Raw genomic sequence first — 22,189 nt, forward strand, 5'->3', positions numbered from 1 at the left:
TTCAAATATAAAATTGGCTGACACGGAGAGCGGAGGCACTCCGAAATTAGATTTTTTTGACCCAAGACTACGTTCGATTCCGTTCGAACCCATAAATTCTTGAGCGCTCACCGTGAGTGATTGGAAAGATTTCTGCCCTCTCATTACGCATACTTTGTGTGCACCCGAAAGCGTCTCCATCGAGCTGCGACTTTCGAGAATCGCTCCGACGTGTTAAACATCGCTTCTAAGCACCAAGTAGTAAGTAACTAAATTATCCGAGTGTTTCTTTCCTCGGCATACAGGCCCTTTTCTTTCTCTCGTCGAGATCTCACGCGAAGTAAATCTCATAATTAACTACCCTTCCGTTTCTCTCTTTTCTTCTTTTACATTTAACCCTTTATTTCGATTTAACCCTTTTCGGGTTTGATCGAACTCTATTGCCGATTTGACTCAAGAGATTTTAACTCTCCATTCCGCCTTAACTCTTTTCGGGTCTGACCGAGCTCTATCGCCGATTCGACTCAAGGGTTCCCACTTTTTTCCTTTTAATTTAATTGATTTTATTCCTGGAGGTCATATTTCGTTAATCCGATTAAAGCCCGTTTTCCTCCCTCACGGGCAGTCCTATGCTAATTACTTTTTTATTTAAAATTATCTTTTATTTATCCCTTGAAGAACAAGAGAGAAAGAAACGGCGGCCCTATCTTAGATCGCCGATAATTAAAATCGCGATTAATTGAAAAAACGAGGCCAACGTCAACACAAGAATAAACCTCGTGCCGCCGCGAACCGTTGATGGTCCCATAATCGGCAGAACAGGCGAGCGCTTCGTCGAACCATCAATCGCTTAGATTTAAGTCAAGTCATGTACTTCTCCTCTCTCTCCCTGTCTTAGCGCTTGAGAGGCTAACTACTTAGAGCGCTCAATAAATGATGATTTCTCTCTCTCTCTCTTCCCTGTATCACACATAGAACCTAGTCCTAAGCGATCCCCAGGATCATCTTCTTCCCCATATTCTATTCCTTATTTCAACACCTCCGAAGAGCATCTAGCGTGCTTTTGGGAACCGTCCCCTTCGCCAACATATTTTTTCCCTCCTTCACCTCCACCCGATTTTTTCTATTGTTCGCCCGACTCACCGGTTCGAAGACCACCCGAGGACCCCTACTCCCCAGCTTTCGAGTTTTTTCAGGAAAATCCTCCCCCTTTCCCCTTAGCTTCTCATGAAGAAGCGCAAAACCTCGTAAACTCGCTTCCACTAGAATTTTTCGAAGAAATTCTGGAAGTCTTCGATTCCTTCCTTCCAAATTGTCCTGAAGGGGAAGGAGAATAAGTTTAAATTGCCGCTTTGAATATGCTTAGAATTTAAGTTTTTCAAACCTTTTTTTACTCGAGTTAAGATTTTACTGTTCAATTTTTTTCTACCTGGATAAAACATGCTGTAAATTATCTTACGCTTAAGAAAATATTCTTAAACCTCTGTTCCCCTTTCCCAATTCCGACACCAAATTCCCAGAATGTCTCACTCTTTTTACACGCACACATGCACATTTATAAACAACATATATACAATATACATGCATACATGTATATCGTTAACTTTTCGTTGTTAAGTTTTAAATCTTTTATGTTATAATTCCGATACCAAATAAGTTTCAGTGTAAAAACAATTTCACGTCTAAATATAATTTTTTCTTTATCTTAAAATAAATGTATTAATTTTACTATGAAAAAGTCTTTACTTTATTTGATATCAAGACTTCCGATTCCTCGCAAAAGGTTAGCATTTGGTCCGATCCCGTGTAAAAGCGATTTGATTCGCTACAAAATAAGGACCAACGAATGCACGAGACCAAATGAGTGTGTTGGCACCGTCGTGGGGCATGCTGACCTGCATGAGGGCTCGCTGTGTGCATTCGACTCATGATCAACGTTGTGAAAACATGTATGCCTGAGATTAAGAGTCCGTTCCATTCTTCCCTATCTCTCTCTCTTAATCTCGCACAGAAAAAAAAAAATTAATATCAAATCAACAATCATTGTTTTATATATGCATAAGCAAAAATATAAATTTTCTTTGAAAATTATATAATCTTAAATAGACACGATTTGCTTACATGAAGAGAAAAATTTTCTTGATGTAAGCAAATTATGTCTGTTCAAGATTATAAATTCTTTCAAGAAGATTTTATATTTTATATCCTTGCTTATATATGAAACAAAGATTGTTGATTTGATACTAAATTTTTTTCTGTTCACAAATGGTTTTATGTTTCGCGAGTACATTTCGCGATTATTTTTGAACGATGTCGCTGTCAACTCTCGACAGAATAAAATACCTAGGATTTGAAGGATTAACGCCTCTTATCAAGACTATTAAGTAGAACACGTGAAATAATGTCTCTCACGGCGATTCATTTTAATTTCCGCATTTGCCGCTAAATTTCACTTAAAAGAACGAACATTTTCCAATCTAAATTTAAACTCAACCGGGAAAATCCGAACAAAACGAAGAATTTCGTCGAGACGGACGACGGTGACGTTCGAAGACGAGCCTAAAGAAGGTCGGCCAATAAATCGGCGGATTTTCATCACAGGCTAACCCTCGGACGGACGTCGGCCAACGAGCACTGTGATTGGCAGCTCTGACAATTATTTGTTTTCCACAAATCACGCGGTGGCAGCGACGCCGTTCTTCCACCTTTTCTCCTTCGCCGTCGTCTTCGCTTTTCTCTCCCGTTTTTTTTTCTTCAAATTTTCTCGTGATTCGCATCTTACGGATTCCCCACTCATCACTTTTCCGCTTCTCTTTTTGTAAGCTATCTCTCTTCTATTAGTGAAAAATGTTTGAATTAATAATTGCATGGCGAGTGTGAAATTTAATTAATCAACATACTATAATTAGATATGCTAATTAGATCGGTGCCTTCTAAACGTTATCGTGTAATATTTTAGTAAACTTATGTTACTTGTCAACCTCTCTGTCTTTTAGTGACCTTTCGAGAGATGAGAAATTTTTAATTTGATTAAAAATGTTCGTTAGAAGCGAACTAAGTATAAAACGTTTTAAAAATAAATGTTATAACAATAAATTGATTAACATCTAATTTGAATTTCTTTCTCTTGAAAATTTTTTATATTCGAGAACACGAGCTAAAGTTATCTCGTTATTATAAAATAATATCTTTCCTTTTTAGTATAATTATACAATCTTTTAACTTTGATTTCTTCTTTTATTTCTATTTCTATATTGCACTCGCATTCTCCTCTGGTCGATTTATTTGCAATTTGCAATCATTTGGCTTTTCATAGCAACGAAATGAAATTTCTGCCTTAAATAATTGAATAGAATTTCTTACCAGATCTCATGTCACATACAGACACCGTATTTAAATATTCTCAAATTTTACAAATAAGATTTAGGTATCGAAACTCTAAAAGAATGAAATATAATTGAAGAAAATTAATCAAGTTTCACATGAGGATACGTTATAAATGAAGCGACACATACGTGAATAATAATGAATAAAAATTATTAGTATAAATTAGTAAAGATGAAGGCGATTTAACAGAAATAGACATACGTGTAATTCCGATACGTTTCTGTACGCACAGAAGCGATGTTATCACGATCGATTTTGCATTACATCCTCTTCTTCCGCCGCCCACCGCATTTCATCGCGCGAATATTAATGCCGCAATTAATTTCGCTTAAATCGCGATGGAATATTTCGGATTTTTCATGAAAGCCAAATTATGCGCACTGACCAACAATGGCGGCATCGGCATTGACCTCTCCCCTCCACCTTTTCCCCTCCTCCTTTAGCCTCTTTTTTTCTCCCCATCCGGGTGCCATTAATTCAGTACGATGTTTCGATTAAATTGCAGTCTAAGCGCGAAGAAGTGAAAAGCGTTTTGTGCGTTTGACGCGCCGCCAATTACGCGAGACGTCAAAATAATGAAGGTGGATCGCGTTTTCCACGATTGCCAGCTGCCAATTATAGCTTTTCGCGGTCGTGTTTGTCACCCTTTTCCGCGCCGATATTAATAAATCATCATTGAAATTGTTGTTGCATTGTCGCGCGCGGACGACCGAGGCGAGCGCGGATTTTGACGTTGAAATTTTCACTAAATTACCGATTGTACGTGCGTGATGCGTACGACGCAATTACATAATAGAATTATTAAACGTCAAATCTGCAAGGAAATTAATTGAATTAATTAAATTGATAAATGGGCAAGATAGATTTTAAAAGCTTCTGAAATCTTAATACTTTTGTAAATCTGGTATACTTTGTCTCCCATGGACGCATTAATATCTTCGTAGAATCCATTTTATATCCAATTAGCAAAAGGTTAAATATTATTGCGATTGTCTATTAACATCCGGAAAATATTTTTTTTCTATTTTAATGAAACAGATATCAAAAGAATTTGTTTTTAAAAGCGCTTAATTGTTCGATTATTATTTATATTGTGTATTTGCATTTACATGTAAAATAACAAAAATGTTCAAATAGTCTCTTTTTCAATTAACAGTTAGAAATAAACAACATGGAAATATTGAATGCTTTTATATAACCTCTGCAAAAGCTTTCTAAACTTTGATCGGTTATGGGATGTTTTCGAACATAACGAACGCTATATTTGTGCGATTGATCGCATGAAAGCGGACAAAAGGATGAGGGAAAAGTTTAAGAAGCGCGAGGCGGCCGTTTACTTTCACGATGAAAACTTTCAGCGTTTAAATTCAGCTGCGGTTTCTAGAAACGATTAAAGACATCGATCGTAAATTATCTTGGTGGCCATTATCACTCGCAGTGCCATTTCGTGGGTGATAAAGCATTGAATTTAGAATAATTAAGAGTTCGTAATAAAAGAAATCGTCGCAATAATACGCAGAGCATCTCGGTATAAAAAAAAGATGAAGTTTTGCTAAGAAACAATGCAAGTTGTGATACACATTCCCGAGATACACTTTAAATAGAAAGCACTTGATACAGACACAAAAAAATTTATTATCATTTTTCTCTTAATTATGACGATACATCTCTGAAGTATAATGCTATAAAAAATATATATGCACGGAAATATATATTTAAAAATATGTTATGGGTATTTCATGACTAATTATGAAAAAATCTGCTATTACTTAATAATATATTGAAAATCACACGGCGACCCCGTCGTGCATATTATAAAGATCAAAGCGCATCGCACATATGCAATTCATTGCGCATCTATAGCTGCGGATACATATTTGCATAAATCGGCATGGCTCGCGAAAACAAGTTAAATATAGAAGCGTATCGCTAGTTTTTAGCTTTTGCAGAGTCGAATGTCGAATGCATTTCGCATTTTTCAAAGGGATGATGCCGTGTAACTTCACCGCTGTAACTTGATTGGTTGTAGCGTCGATTTCAAAGTTGATAATTGACTCGCTCGCGAAAAAGCATGGCTGACCATCCTGGTATTTATTCGGATTCGGCGTTTTTAAATGTTTCGATACCGGCAAATAAATCGGATAACAGTGTTAAACGAGTGTATTAGAAGAAATAAATTCGTAAAAAAAAAGATAACAAACATTAAATTGATAAACTTGATATTATTTTTTCACTTATTAAAGTTATTTGTGTTTATAAAAAAAGTATATAAATGTGTATTATCCCTTCAACCCTTAGCGCCACTTTAATATACCTTAAGCTAACCGTGAAATTTTTTGCTTTAATATTTATTGCAAAATCAAGCATAAAAACCGTGATTATAACGAGGAAGTCTGTGGTTATTTTGTAATAACGATACTCTCTCATTTCCATGTGGCGTAGGATTAATTTCACGTGGCAATAACGCTTAATTTGACGGGGATAGGACGTGCATTAAGCGATGCACGATCCATGTACTTAATGCACATCGATGGGGATCGAGCGTTTAGGCCGACGCGACGCCGACGTCCCGACATCGAGGGTCAAGGGACGTATCGATGGCACGCGATTAGGCCCTCGAAGTCGCGAAGGTGTCTTCAGAGACGTTCGTCCCTAATTAATCTCTCTTGCTCGATGTACAGGAACGGGCATCCCGATCAAACGCCAAATTAAATAAGACGTAACATGATTTGTCGAGACATCTGCATAACAAGTACAATAAATGAATAAAAAAGGGTTGACGTAACGAGTAAAATAGTTATTTAGTTAGAAAATCTCGTAGTGTCTCAATGATAAATTTAGAAGAAATGCAAAAACTAGACATTATTATTACGAGTCTCACATTTGTCAAAATACAGAATAAAATAGTTCATTGTTGCTTTGTTTACGCATTTTTTACACTTGTTTGCTAATTCATGTAATAAAAGTATGATATATCGTTGTGTGTACATGCTCTTAAAAAAAAGGGCATATAAAGTCGAATTGAATTTCAGAGTTGTCCCTTTCCGTCGATGTTGATTGATGCTCTAGCTGTATTCTGTGTTTACTTCGTAGTGCGAGAAATTGTCAGCACAGAGATCGCAAATTTTAAAAGCCCGAATGTTGAGAGCAATTTTATTTTTAAAGAACGAAGAAATATTTACAGTATTTGTCTCAAGCTTGTTTAAAAATTGTCTCTACTTTAATGATTTCCCTATTTTTAACTTTTCCATTTTCTCCATTCTTGACTTTTTATTTTTGGTTTTTTTTTTTAAATTTTTTCCAATTTTATGGTTTCCCTATTTTACTCTTTTCTACTCTCGGTTTCTTTTCTTTATTTTTAACATTTTATTTTTTTTACGCATTCTTCTTTTACATAATAACTGTTGCATAACTGTGTTGCATAATAAAATATCAAATATCCAAGTAAATCGATTATATTAATGATCGATAATAATAATAATAATAGTAAGTTCTTTTATGAGCTTTGTATGTGCGCTATGTGCGCGCGTGTGCGTCTCTTTGTGTTCTATTCACAATAGACGCTTTAGGTTGTAACGATTCATAACTATGTAAGCTAAGAACTAGAATAAATTGGGCAGTGAAAGATCAATGTTAACTGAACTGCAAAAATTATGATTTCAAAAACCAGAGAAAGAATCAAAGGAAAAATAGAGGAGAAGGTAATATTATGGCCCTCCAATTACATTTTGTACAATAACTTTGTCAATAATCAACACTTTAAATTGAAAACTTAACGATTATTTTCGTCAATGTGTTATTCAATCGATTCTAGGCTCAAAATTATGACATTTATTACTTCGAATGTTATTTATAAAATATAATTGCACAATACATGTCACTGCATAATGGCTCGAAGAAAAACAGATTAGTAATGCCACAAAAATAAATTAGAAAAATTAATTTTCTTTAGAAAAAGTGTTTTGTTATAAAATTATATATTTATTTAAAAAAAAATACATATATGTAATTCTAAGAAAATATTGCAAGATATATAAAAGTATGTACATACGTACACGTAACTCTTCCGCATACCGACTGCAATACTGCAAATCTATGATACATGTAGTACGAACTATAGATTAACCGTGGAATTATATTATAGTTAACTTAGCGAACGACTACTTTGATATGAAAAACAGGCCGTTGAGGCGTCAGCATGTTTAAGAGGTTGCATTAGCAAGGTTGGATTAGCAAAATCACATGCTACTGTTTAACTTTGCATAACTCGAAATGTGTATAAGCGAATAAAAAGTTAAATAACAAAAAGATTCAAATGTACATATGCACATCTGTGTGATAATACGATCAACTTTAAAAATGCCTTGTAGCAAATATCAGCTATTGTTTATTGGTATATTAGCTTAGCGCCATGTAATGCCTGCATAATGGCAAACTATATTAAGCAAATGATTCTAATATCTACAAGGATACAATCCCTAGAAGAGCCATAATATCACCTCCTTTATTGCTATATGTAAATATTGTATATATAACTCATTATGGAAAATTGAGTGCTTTTAGAAACACACACACATTTTTTATTTGTGTAATGATATAATAATTTTTTTAATATATATATTTAATATTATAAAAGATCTAGTCTGTTTTAAATTTCATTTTAAAATCCGTACAATGGAAACAAATGACGTAGAATGCGTAACGCGCACTATTGTAAATGAACTCGATATCAATCTCAAAGCCATTACGTTATTATTACAAGGAATGATTCAACAAACTCTATAATATCAAAAAGCTGTGGGTAATTTTTGTTTGCACAATCCAATGTGTGCATAATTTTCCGCTAACGACTTGCTTCACAAAACACATATTTAATGTTTTCAATTAATATTGTTGCAGTAAATTTTACAGAAATAATACTTGCTACTTTGCAATAAGCAAATCTTTCTCTCTCGAGAAGGATATCGGAAGTTAATCCAGATATATTTTAAATGTTTGAAATTGAAATGCCTCCAACTTTTGTAATTTTCACTGTAATTAAAAACCACTTAATATTTATGAATATTGCAAGCCAGAGATATTACTTATATAGATGCCCTTTGAAGGTATACAATAAACTGTTCAACAGTTTTCATTTAAGTTTGCAAAAGCTCAATGTATGAAGCTAAGCAATCTATTCTATTCATTCTAATATATTTGCACAGTATATATATTTAAATATATATTTTTATATTAAAGTTACATGTAGTATATGTAACGTGGCACGTCGCAAAAAAGAGATTGCCGGAAATTTAGCGATAGAACAATTGTATATGCGCTTCTCGCTTATAATCAGTTCAACAAGACCGTTGTAAGGCATAAATAACCGCGTCTGCATCTTATCGCCGAAATCGATCACGGGCTGCAGTTGTACGTGCAATTATTGCTCGGTGCAAAACCGCGCAGGTATAACGGCGTTCTTGTTCTTCGCGCACTCCGCATCTACCGGGTGACAACTAATTCCCGGCAAACGCGGTTAAGCCTTTCTCGCTGGTACCCGCGCGTAATTAGAAGGGACAAACTCCGAGGTACGCAAGTCTTCCGCTAATTTGCATTGGTTTAACAGCCAGTTTCAGACTACTTGGCGTCGCGTTACATGGCTATCCTCTAATTTGGAAGGACGACAAACGAGAATCGCAACACCTTAGCCCGCCCTCTTTTTCCACAGATTGATCATACCTCGGAAAATGCGACTTAAATCGTTTTCACTTCTCTTAATCCCGCCATGTATCATCTATTATACACACACGTACACATGCACACGCGCGCGCGCGTGCGTATTATCTATTATTGTTCAGCTATTCTGTTATTGGGAGAAAAAATAGCTGCAGAAAAACAAGGTAATTTCGTTCAGCACAGTTTATTTAACATTTAGGGATTCTAACATTTATGTAATTTCCAGTTGGTGTGTACGTAAAAATAAAAAAACTTTCACGAAATTCAGAGATAACAATACGAACGTGTAAAATATAAAGTTCAAATAATTTTGGTCATTTCACAGCGACTGACTTTCGTCTGGGTAATATTAGATATGTGTATTATTATGAAACATGTGATCAGTGTGTACTAATATTGTCACGATGCATTGTCTATTGTTGTTTGTTAATAAAGGCAATTACATGGTACCCCGTACGCGCTTTCTCTCTCTCTCTCTCTCTCTCTCTCTCTCTCTCTCTCTCTCTCTCTCCTATCGTGATTACATACTACTAATAATGTCGACTAGTACTTGCTAATAGTGATATTATACAACTCTACTGCCAGTTGTATCGTCATCATTGATGGTACTACTTAATATGGCATTATGTTTCGCATATTATAATATCATATCGTAGATTTGTTCAAGCGCATTAAGCAAGCTGCTAATTATCGAAAAACATTTCTCATTTATGTACGCTGTTATTGTAAATGTATATTATTACGAAGGACGAAATTTTACACCAACTTAAGCAAACAAATCGATGTAGAGTTCATTGTGTTAATTATTAATCGTGTTAAAACTTTCCAGTCGCTGTGTAATTATTAGGAAACCAATATAATTCTATCTAATGTTTGAATTATACATGTATATAAAGGATTGATAGAAACACTGCCAATAATCGAAGAGACGTAAGCTTCGGAGCTTCTCATTCTCCATTGCCATCTCTGCATTTTAGGACTGGCGTCTTCCCCTTCTTTCTTATTGAACGTCTTTCCTACCATACAAACTTCATACTATGCTCCTGCAAACTTTATGCTGCAATAACGGAACGCCACTGGTAAAGTCAAAAATAAAATTGACAATTTATGGGAGGTTGTACGATAAAACGAACGTACATACGAGATGAGCTGTGTTTCTTAGGAAAATTGTCGATTTAAAAAATATATTTGTATATAAATAACATTCTGATGAAACGTTTATGAAAAAAAGCCAACAAAAGATTAGAGTTAAAAATATATTAAAAGAGTGAAGAATGAATTACATAAATTGATATAATTAAAAGATTATGCAGCCTTAAAGGCAAACGTCACGTGATAAATAATTTTTTCAATTGAGATAATGTATGCTTGCTTACTGCAGAGATATAGGAAAATAAATAAATGCCGATACATTCCACCGCAACGAAATTAACCTCATTTGTGCGCAATGAGTCGCAAATTGTTATTCTCAGTCGATAATCCATAATTATTCATTACGCTCATATAACCGTAAATAGTAATTATTAATTTAGCCCAGCGGCAGCTTTTTGTGCACATTCGACCGAATGACACTTTGCATTTGTTCAAATTACGAGCCAATCCACGATGGCATACTTTTGGTAATAACAATTACTAGTAATGAGCGATATATTATGCAAAACGGAAGACGTACCGATTGTAAGATGTTAATGATTATTTCTCGTAATATTTTTTAAATGTGATAATAAATATTTTAATAATTAATAAAATACAAATTTGTGGTATAAATTAACAAGATATAATGAAAGGTATAATTTAATACAAAATAAAATATATTATTTTGGTCATTGTACAGAGCTAAAGAAATGTATTGAAAATAAAATGTACGTATTTCGAAATTGTTTTCGTGTAAATTTAACAAAAAACTTTTTCTTAAATGTAATTTATTCACTGTATCATTTGTTAAAATTGAAATTTGTTCACATTTAAAAAATAATCACGCTTCAGCGAATTGCGCGAATCTTGATTCTAATAATTCATTCCGTGTGATGTCGCCTGATGATGAATCTCGAGGGACAGGCGTCTCTAATTAACCCAATATCCACCAGGTATGGGCATTATAGCTGCGTTGTATCCACGTGTTAATCGAATTGTCCCATGCGTGCGGTGCGTCACTCGCGAATCCTCGTGATAGATTCGAGATTTCGAATTATGAATTCTCTTCTCATCCGCGCGTCAATCCTCTTCTATTATTACAATTCTGTGCTTCGTATTCGGAATATTTCTCTTGAAAATTACAATAAACTACTGGCTGTGTTTTCTTTTTTTCTCTCTCTCTCTCGTTGACACGGCGCAGCCAAATGAGCAATAATAAAAGAATGATTCCGCGAAATGCGCCATTGAGATCCCGTTGCGTCTCTCAATGTGAAGTGACGCGTATCAACGACCGCTCCGTTTATCCCACTTGGTCCCCGTTGAGGGTTAAAAATGCGGAACTTGAAGAAAAAGAGAGAAGTGCAACCTCGCGAACGTCAACGCGCGGCATCGCATTGCGTCTTCGCTTTCGTTTTAATTGTGACTATTCAGAGGCGTCTCCGTGACCAGCATTGAGAACACGCGCCGCGTCGCGTTGCACCGAGCCGAGCGGAGCGGAGCGGAGCGTTCTGGCCGTGTCGCATCGTACCGTGTGGACGTTGCAATAAAAGCCCGCACCGTTCCGCGTCTGAAGCGCTCGCGATTAAAAAGGGCAAAATATGAATGCACCACGGGACACATTCCCATGACGCCGAGCGCGGCAAACTATTTTCTTTTTTTTGTTTTCACGACGGCCGCCACCGTGCTACGGTCCCGAGGTCCATAGCGTCGCGTTTGTTCCTCTTCCCTTATTTTGTTCGAATGCGTTTACACTCGCGCGACTGCGAGCTTTGGATATGCAACTCGCGCGAAACGCACACGTCTGGGCGCTGCTTATTGTTGACTTGCGTGAATTAGCCCAACACGTGTTGAGAAGATCAAAGAGACAAAGAAGCCGTAAGCACGTTTTGCCTATGACTGCTAATGAGAAAAACCACGAGCTTTTTATTAAAAATTGGGACAACAGAAAAAGGACTGCGGATTCCCAAACAAATGCGGAAAAAAAATACACGAGATTCGATAAAAGCTAAAAGGATTTTGTTTACTATTTAATTTGTCAGTTTTTTTTACTGTTTTAAATTGCGGTCTTTTCAGCATCAATAGTTACGCAGCGCCGCGCATTAACATAAATTAATATTATGATACCTGCATATTGGAGTAAAATTCGAGACATTCACCTGTCATAGTAGTAGTCCCTGAAACATATAAACAAAACAATTTGCATTAGACAATCAGTTGACAATAAACACATTGTTCTTGTTAACAATCATTATATAAGATAGTTTTTTTTTTTTCATTAGAGTTTGTTTCTAATAATCATTTATTTAAAGCAATTAACGTTGTAATGAGAGAAAACGGCGTGGAGCACTTAACTTTGTGATTTTATATCAATGCGCAAGTGACAATTAAATTGATATAATATTGTTTACTAACGATCACGCAATATAAAAGGTGAAATGCAAGCGTGAAAAACATTCACACAAATTCGCGTCGACCAAAATATTCCAATGTTATTTCGCAATCTATATATTGCGGTGATTGGGCACGAATGGCGAATCGATTGACGATTACCAGAGCGTGTAATTTGAACTACAGGGTTTTCCAAAAGAGAACTAAATAACGTTTACCATTAAATTGCATGATATAAATTTCAGTTTCGTGGTTCAATGTATCTCATTATATCCATTAAATTATATGATATATAAAAGTGAATAAGAAAAGAAATGCGAGTTTTACCCACTTTCCTGTCGTTGAAATGAAATAAGAATGTAGAAGAAGAAATAAATTGCGTGTAACGTTTTATATAACAATAATTTCTTAGAATGTCCGAAATCCTTTTGTATAATGGTTTTTGTTGTGCGAAACTCCATTTCTTGCAGAAAAAAAAACTCGTTAAAATCCTGCTAAAGATTAGTTTCCTGATAACACTCCTGTCACTTGCTCATCCTATTGCAGAGAATGTACTGTTTTACAGAAAAAAAAAACTTAGTGCAATCTTGAATGTTTTTGCGTTAATCGATTTTATACACGCCACAGGCGTCATAAATTACATTTCTACGATCGCATGAATATATCCGCGTGACTTTCCGAGGTTTTTCGACGGAGGTTCCAAAGATTTTCAAACACGGTGCCAGCAGAGAGCCGACAAAACGAATCTCCTGGTAATCGAATCGCGTCGAACTTTAATCGAATTCGTCCTACGAGGAGCGTTTCGGTCAATAAATGCTCCATTAGCTGCAGTTTAAACGTGCGATTTCTCGTGGCAAAAAGGACGAAACGGCGAAACTTTCCGCTGCGAAACATTTGATAAAATGGTTGCGTTTTAACGGGAGATTGCCAATTACTTTGATCGTATCGTCAGTACGGGACGATACGCCACTTTTTTTAATCACGCGAATCTTTCGGATCCAAAAAATAATGTGTCAATGAATTTCACGACTGCCACTAATTTGTCTAGATATTCAGACGTTAGATGGTAATTTGGCAGAAAGGAAAAAAGAAAAAAGAGAGAGAGAGAGAGAGAAACGCACGATTAAAAATGCGCCGTTTTGTACGTACTTTTAGCGATCTCTTTTGCTGCATTTTATTACGGTTTATCATTATATCCACGGTATTTTGCCGATTTACCTATGTCTTTGCCTTTAAACGCCCAAATATATTACAAGGTAATCCTTTTGTCTGATAAAGCGATGTTAAGCGGCAGAAAAGCTCGCAGGAGTCGCAGGGAAAACAAGTAAAAGGTAAAGACACGCTCTTTCAGGTAACAAATGCGTGTCGCTTTCATTTCGTATTCGTCGGCGTGAATACTGAAAGTTAATTAGCCAATAATAAAAACGCTCAGCTACAGAAGTAAACTTTGTTGTCTAAATAAATACGGGAAACGTAACGCGCTCGTAGTCCTCTCTTATTTATTAATGCACTCATGTACGGGAAAAAGTCAACTATCTATTAATGAATCTTTTTTCATCGCTAATTCTTGTGTTTTATGATGCTATGTGTGCTGGACGGTTGTTAATACGTGCGTTCATGCACAAGCAACTTTCTCTTATTTATTATTTGCACGTAAATTACAGAAACCGCGCGCATACTCTTGCTCGCATCGATTCGCTCCCCCCCCCCCCCCATATATATATAATGCAATTAAAAGAAAAATAAAGTCGTATCGAAGAATAATTATGAACTTTTACTGTTTCCACTTGGAGCCACGATTGTGAATCGCGTGAACGGCGTTCGTCGCTGAACGTTTTCACAACGTGTCACAGCGCGTCACATCGGAAAAATAGTTGGCGGAATGGCCGAAAATCGATCACGCACGAAAATCGAAAAGCAGAGGCACGTCCGAAACACGCGTGTTGCAGAATAAAAAGGACATCGCCCTAAACGGCCGCATGTATCGAAAAAAAATGGCGCCGCAATTAGGATGTCGGGCACCGACCCTTTGTTATTTAAAATGCCTATAGTTTGACATTCCGCTCTTTCTTTTTTATTTATTCAGTTATTCGTTCGTTGTCGGCTGACGACTTTTCGTCGATCACGTACCGACATTTGCTCCCGTTCCATTTTTATCAAATCGTTTACTGTTTGACAAATTTAGCAAATATTACATTTCAGCGGCAAATATTACATTTCGTCAATTGTTCGAATGTATTTAAACTTGTATACAAGATAATGAAAAATCGGAAATAATGTAAAACCAAAATATGAATACGTTTAGAATTAGTTTGAATAAAATTAAAAATTTTATAATAATAATAGAATAAAACCAATAAAAACCTAAATTGTTGGTACATGGTAAATTGAGAAATATGGAAAAAAGTATTATGAAACAAAATAATTGTCTCATTTTATTTTAACGCTTTGTTTTCAACGACACGTTTTTTCAGCTAAAATAATTTTTGTTAATCTACGGTTTATTATTTAATTTTGACGTTATAATACAAATACAACTTTTGGCGACATAAAAGCGTGTATTTATGCTACTACTTTACTCGAATAATGTACAAGTTTTTAACGTTATCTTCTTCTAATGAATATTAATATTAGTATATTAATATTAGCGTATTCCATTTAAGTAATATTTTTCAAAGTTATACTATGTTATCACTATTATTTAGTTATTACTATTTTTTAAATTAATATATTAACAGCTCTACAATTACGAGTCTTGCGCTCGAACGCTGCCGTTGTTATTATCATTATTACGTTTATTAATGTTATGTGCCTTCGTAACAATCACCAGTGGTGCATGTCCGCAAATGTGCGTTTATTACAGAAATTATTTACGAAGTGTGATCCACGCGCATCGCAGCGAAAAGAGAGAAGGTCGAGTGAAGGGAAAAGGAAATGCACGCCGATAAAGTATGCAGTATTTTTGCGAATAAACGTTAAACCATTAGCACGCTTTTATGGTCGCCATTTGCGAACTCTATCTTTTGCTATCTTCTCTCTCTCTCTCTCTCTCTCTCTCTCTCTCTCCCTCCCCCTCTCTTTCTCTCTATCTCGTTCACTAATATCTCCCGCCAAAATTATCACCGTTATTCACACTATTCGTGCTATTTCGCCAGTTGACAACAGAAAGCGTATTTGCGGCCAACTGAATATTCCTCCACGAGATGATAAACGCAGAAAGCGGACGTGCGCTCGCGTTTGTACCCCTATACATTTTCATATATACGAATTTATTTAAATAAATATTTTCCTTTGCGAACGTTGCATGCTGCATTTGGTGTTCAAACAGAATTCCTGTTTGCAGAATTAATTCTAAATTAGTTCCAAATCTCTGTATTTAATATCCGAAATTAATCTTGTTTTTCACCCCGCACAAAAAGGGTAGCATAAAGGTAACGTGATTAACGTAATATATACTTGATTAGGAGGCTCAACTTTCAAGCTTTTGAGATCGATAGGATCGATTTTCTGAAATACTGCAAACAGTAAATTAGACGATCTTGCGCCGAACTCGCGACTAATTGTACTTCGTTGTACACAAATTTAGGATGCTATGAACCTTAAGGTCTTAAGCATTTGCAATTAATCACATGAAATTACGCAAATTGTTTACAATACGCGCATCATCAGCGAAAGAAAAGAAAAGGAGGGAAAGCGGTTTACCCGACTATCGATTCCTCGATTCCCGACAATGCAATTCCCGAGCTGACACCTTTCGATTCTCCATGATACGATTGACTCGTTATCGTAGCGTTATTGGCGAGCGAACAAAAGGGCGTCGATGAAAGGTGCCGCGACGCCGCGCCGGCCGCGAAGAACAATGGCGGAAGTCGAAGAGAAAGCCAGAGAGAAAAAAAAAAGGCCGGGAAAACTCAATAGAAGTAGACGAGATCGAGATCGAGATCGAGCGCGTCAATTTTCTTTATTCCGAATGGAACGAAATCTTGATAAAATTATGAAATTACCGTATATGTAACAGCTGCGCTAATTCTTTGCATATCAATTTTCGTAATTTGATGCGTGAAAGAGAGTGATTTTACGTTTAAATGTTTGAAAATTCATAGGGACGAAGAGCTATAGTCCTAAAATCCAATTAATTTAAATATATCTGATGTAACGGATAACTAACCCTTTTAGCTCCAGAAAAAGAAAGAAAAAAAAATATTTTTCTAAAGTTGTACAACAATAATGAATATCAGTCTTAATTTTAGATAATGTGAGAAATTAATGATGCAATTCGATAGCGTTAAGGCGATATAACTCGTGGAAAGCCGGGTGAGTATCGCTCAAGAGAGATCGCAATTACCGCAGCTTAATTAACTTCCGGCGCAACATTAGCGAATCTTGAGAGCGATTAATCGATATTCAATTTCGCATGACGCGCATCGTCTGGCCGTGACATCGTGATCTTCGATCCGTTTGCGGAATGATATTGTAAGGATGATAATGACAGCGGCGATGATGATGATGATAATGACGATAATGACAATAATCGTTGCGTAAAATCAAATTTCTGATAAATTGATGCTTGTAAAATTAACAAAGAGTTACATGCAAATCGCATTCACAGTAATCGATGTATGAAAATCTTACGGTTTCGTGACTATTAAAGTAAATTACGGTAATATAACGCAAATATATTATTAATGTGATGTAATGTAGTGTATGAAGATGCACAGAACGAGAGATGATAATTGTGCAAATGCATTTCACAATATAATCCAAAATATACCATAATATAATTCAAGATATATCATAATATTATTCGAAATTTAACTTTAGCCGTAATTTAATCTTTTTAACCCAATATATATTTGGATATTTTCATTACTCTTCCGAAGTCAATTACGCGTTTTCCCTTGATCCTCATATTTTTAGGTGGAGCATTGTCTCGTTATCGTAACCGTTATCGGACAAAAGAGCAGCCGAGAAAAATCTTGACAAGGAACGACGGACACACAAGAGAGATCAAAGCGACACAGAATCGGAAATAGAAATCCGAACTGAACCGCAAAAACTGCTACCTAATTGAATTTTTTTCTACTTCCTTATTCAATATTCATTTACCGTAATTGAGTTAGCCTCTTCTTCATCTAAGGATATGAAATAATGTTTGATCTAATAATTTGATAACAATTTTGTTAAATATTGAATTATACATTTCTCTCGTATTTCGAACGTAACAAGTGAATGTTATTTATGTACACAATTTACTTTGAGTCTAAAATTAGATCGCTAGTGGAAGGGGTATTAGAAAGTTAAAGTTTATAATCTATTTATTACATGTATATAATTACAAATCTCCCTTGGAATTCCTTCGAATACGCTTTATTCACTTGCTTATTCACTTTTGCGAAATTCCGCTTGTTTTTGCAGTACGCCAAATTACGTAGCGCCGAACACACCGAACTCATTCCATTTAGGTGCGGCGTTCCGGATAACTCGAGTCCGGGAGAGAAAGAGGAATTCTTTTCAGGGTCCCCTTCAAGAATTTCAATAAAAGCTCCAACAGTCCGTTGACCGCCACTACATTTTGATATTACCCTTGATATAACCAGATGTCCAATGACACAGGACGATATCTGTTTCCGACGTGTATTCTCTTATCACACTCTTTGTTCAAATATATTATTTGACAATCAGCGCGATGCTCCCTTTCCCAATCTCTCTTCTTAATTGTTTTTCCGTCCGATCGACACAAGAGAACGTTTCGTTCGACCATCGCGCCGCGCCGCGCCGCGCCGCGCCGCGCCGCGCGTTGGGTCAATCGAACTTCTCAATACTCGGTGTAGTAATCAACATCAGGAAGCTAGGCGGGACTCGACATCAGGACATTATCCCCTCGCCTGACCTACTTGAGGAGGGGACGCCACGCGCGGTCTGATGATCGCGTGGACGGTCGGTCCGAAGCACTCGATAATCGTGTAATTGAACGCTAACGATGCTGAAATGTTGATAGAACCCGCTCGACTGCTGCACAAATATACTCTTCGGTGTTTCACCGGCGGCGGGAGCGGACAGCCCTGTTTGTGCGGCGTTCTCTTGTGTACGCCGCGCTCTGCCAGACGGAGGTTACCGAGCGCGTACAATGAACGAGTGCTCTGAATGGGTCGCGCCACGCCGAGCCGCTTCAAATCAACCAGATCGGACCATGGCCCGACCGCGGAGAATTTTCCCAGCGCTGATTTAGTATTCGCGCTTGATTAAGCGCGTCGCTCGCACGACGAGCATCGCCTCCCGTCGCGCCGCGAGCGTTTTGCGCGCATTCGGGCGTTCAGCGGACGTTACTGACTGCTCCGTAGACGGCGAGCTTTTATTTGTAAGATTTCCGCGCGCGCGCGACCGGCTTCCGTCGTTTTAATTAGCGAATTAAAGCGGATTTTCAAAAACGAGTCAATAAATTTCAGGAGCGTATCTGTTAACAATTTGTAGATATTTTTTCCAATTATTTTGCTTTAGTTTTCATTCTCTCGTGTATTCTTTCGAGAAAAGTGATAATCTGAAAAATTTTTCCAACTTCTCGTCGACGATTCTTCTTAAAGATAGATCGCGATGTATTATTGGAGCCACAGACGGCTCGAAACGCGCATTTTACAATGCGGCCGTGCGCAGAACGTTAAATGTTGCGTGAAAAATTTCGGCAATATTGCGGAAATCGCGGTCGCCGGAGAAATGGCGGTACAATCCGGAATTAGTCCGAGGAGAGGTAAAACACTTGACGGAATAAAAAGAACGCGGCAGTTCCCGGGCTAAACCGCCGGAACCGGCGGAACGTACAGCGAAATGGAGTCAGCCGGGAACGACGATGGCGGATTAGCCCGCAGGCACGTGCTGCGGACACCATTCTCCACTTCGCTTGAGTGCTCGAAAATCACGTTCGCGCTGAACTCAGCTCGAAAACAGACTACGGCGATATTCGCGCGAATCGCGCCCGCGTCTCGATTCCTGTTGTCTCTTTCAGTGCGGACGAGTCCGCCCTTTGTCGTCCACCACCCTTCGGCTCGTTTGTGCGCTGTGGAGAAAGAGAGAGAGAGAGAGAGAGAGAGAGAGACAGAAAGAGAGATCCACCCTTTCAGAGATCGTGCCATCCCCCGACCTCCCTTTCAGGACGATTCTTTCGCTCGGTCGTTACCTTCGCGGCCCGATGGCCCTTCGGGGATTTGAGGGAACGTATGGGTGATACCGTCGGACTATACGGTGCCGTAGTAAAACTTGTTCTATCCGCATATAGTAAAGTAGCGAAAAATAAACTACGAGTTATTAAACACCACTATATTCTGCTATATTCGGTATGTTCTCTTTTTACACGAGTGTACGCGGGTGTATTATACGGTCCGTGGATTCATTATGACGAATAGAACAAAGGATTGTAAGGTATAACAAGAGGATTTATTAACAAGGATTATAAGGGACCTTAGCGCAAGACAATAGCGTTTCCTGGGAGATCTCGTTTTCAGCTCTCCTATCTAGACTATCGTTTCCTCGTAACGAGACATGTGCTGCTGACTGTGTTACTATCAATATGGTTTGCATATTTTTCATATTTTTCGTATCAGGACGAGAAAAATTGATCCGTGAAATAAAATCGTACGCATTTATTAAAAAAAAAAGAAAATTGACTTTGTATCCGGGAAATTTTACTTAGGACAAAACTATGGAATGCTCTCCTCTTTCGGAAATACAGTAGCTCCGATCTAAAATGTATTTTTTTTTCCCATTAGTTTCAGAGATAATGACGAGATTAAAATGGCACGTCGCGCATAATTGTTTGTTTCAACTACAAACACGGAACTCTAACGGCTTCGAACATTCACGTGAATTACATTGGTATATTAACTATACGCATGTCAGTAATCAATGTTTAACACGTGGGAGAGAGAGAGGATGGGGGTTTACCAAGTTACGTCGCGGTTTGCGGTGCACCAAGGGCTATCGTGCACCACATTCAGATGCGCGCATACACGCGCGATATATTGCTTGTTCTAACATAATATTATCGAATTCTCGATCGCGTGAATACCATCCTTAGTTTTGCATAATTGTAACAAATTAGAAGTGTTCTCCGTTCAAAGCCATAATTTTAATGGCCGAGGGAGTTAATAAGAGAAGAAAACCAGTTTACAATCGGTTCACAACGCGTAAAATTATATATGTGCAATATATTGTTCAAAATTCTTTTATTCCTTAAATTAATTTTAGAGTATAATCGCTCAAACTTTACTCCGCTAAAAAGTCTCGATCTCTTTTTTCCAATTAACATAAATTATTTAAAATAATTTATATTAACTGAAATTACAATAATAACTCTTTTATTTATGCTAAAAAGTTTGAAAGGTCCACGAGCAGATAGCATATTTGACGATTTTCAATAATTATATTGTCAATATTATTCTATAATAATAATTATTATATTATTAATAAATGGATTAAATTATAATATTGATGTTCAATTAATTGTAATACAGTGAATTTTTATTTACATAAACTCGGTTGATTTTAATGTTCGAAATATGTGCGTAAAAAAAAAAATACGATGCACGAAGGTAACTGTCTCGTGCATTTTGTTCATTTAAAAAGCGCCTAAATGTCGAAGTGAAAAAATATCGACCGACTGTGCTTAATAAAGGAGGCGACAATTTTTAAAACGCGCGATAATATACAGGCAGGATAGCTCGGCAGGATAATGGTGCGTGCTGGCGACGTTAATTACGCTCCTACGGCGTTTGCAAGTATAATTTTCGAGTGTCGACACGCACACGCGTGCGAGAGCGTGTTCCTATGCAGATTTATATTCTACGGACGCAGAATAATAAGAACTCTTCCTCGTTCCGGATCGATTCGACCCGACCTCAACATCGATTCTTTCCGCTGAAAGCGTGACACATGAGAAAACTCTTTAAAGTAGAAAAAAATCTAACTCCTAAAAATGTACTAAACGTACTTAAAATTTTCACAAAATAAGTAGAAGATTTTTAGGAATAATAATAATTATGGTGGAAGAAAGTAATGATAATTTTGTGTTTTCTGTTGCAAAATATTTTAATATTTTCTATTGATCGAGAAATACTTCGAACTTTGGGAGTTTAAAAAATTTAGAGCAATATTTTGATCTGTTAAAGAATAGTTAAAATTTTTAATAGTAATAAAAGAAAATTTAATAAAAAATAATATAAATGTAAGTCATATAGATATTTCCTGTTACTTTCCTATATTCGCAAACAACAAATACTATGTATTAGAGTTATGATTATATGTATTTTACGTTTTGTTTTAACTTTTAATTCTCTTCTTTCGAAGAATTTAAATCACGATAACTTTGCAGCTAATAACGCGTAATATGCATAATGATGTGTATGAGTAAAAAAATATTTGCAGTGCGTAGTATTTAAATATCATATTTTACTTTTTTAGCTGTGACTTTTCCAGCGTAAGAATTAATTAAAAATCCGAAGAGCAAGTAAAAGATCAACTTTTTAAAATTACAACTTCCGACGAGTGCAGCATTTAGTATTCGAGTATTTGATAAAATTTAACATCCTCATTTAGA

General features: G+C 36.6%; 1 protein-coding gene and 1 long non-coding RNA gene across 5 annotated transcripts in view; one reads left to right on the forward strand and one right to left on the reverse strand.

The window, feature by feature from the left end:
- LOC120359610 overlaps nt 1-22,189 on the forward strand; it is a 244,944-nt gene that overhangs the window by 114,561 nt on the left and 108,194 nt on the right. The window lies entirely within an intron of this gene.
- LOC105207571 overlaps nt 1-22,189 on the reverse strand; it is a 180,818-nt gene that overhangs the window by 13,175 nt on the left and 145,454 nt on the right. For all 4 annotated transcript variants that reach the window (XM_026132320.2, XM_026132316.2, XM_026132319.2 and 1 more), the window contains one exon: nt 12,372-12,389. In XM_026132320.2, coding sequence (XP_025988105.1) covers nt 12,372-12,389 — 18 coding nt within the window. The remainder of the gene's footprint in view (nt 1-12,371; nt 12,390-22,189) is intronic.

Source organism: Solenopsis invicta, chromosome 14, assembly GCF_016802725.1.
Source record: "Solenopsis invicta isolate M01_SB chromosome 14, UNIL_Sinv_3.0, whole genome shotgun sequence".
NCBI lineage: Eukaryota > Metazoa > Arthropoda > Insecta > Hymenoptera > Formicidae > Solenopsis > Solenopsis invicta.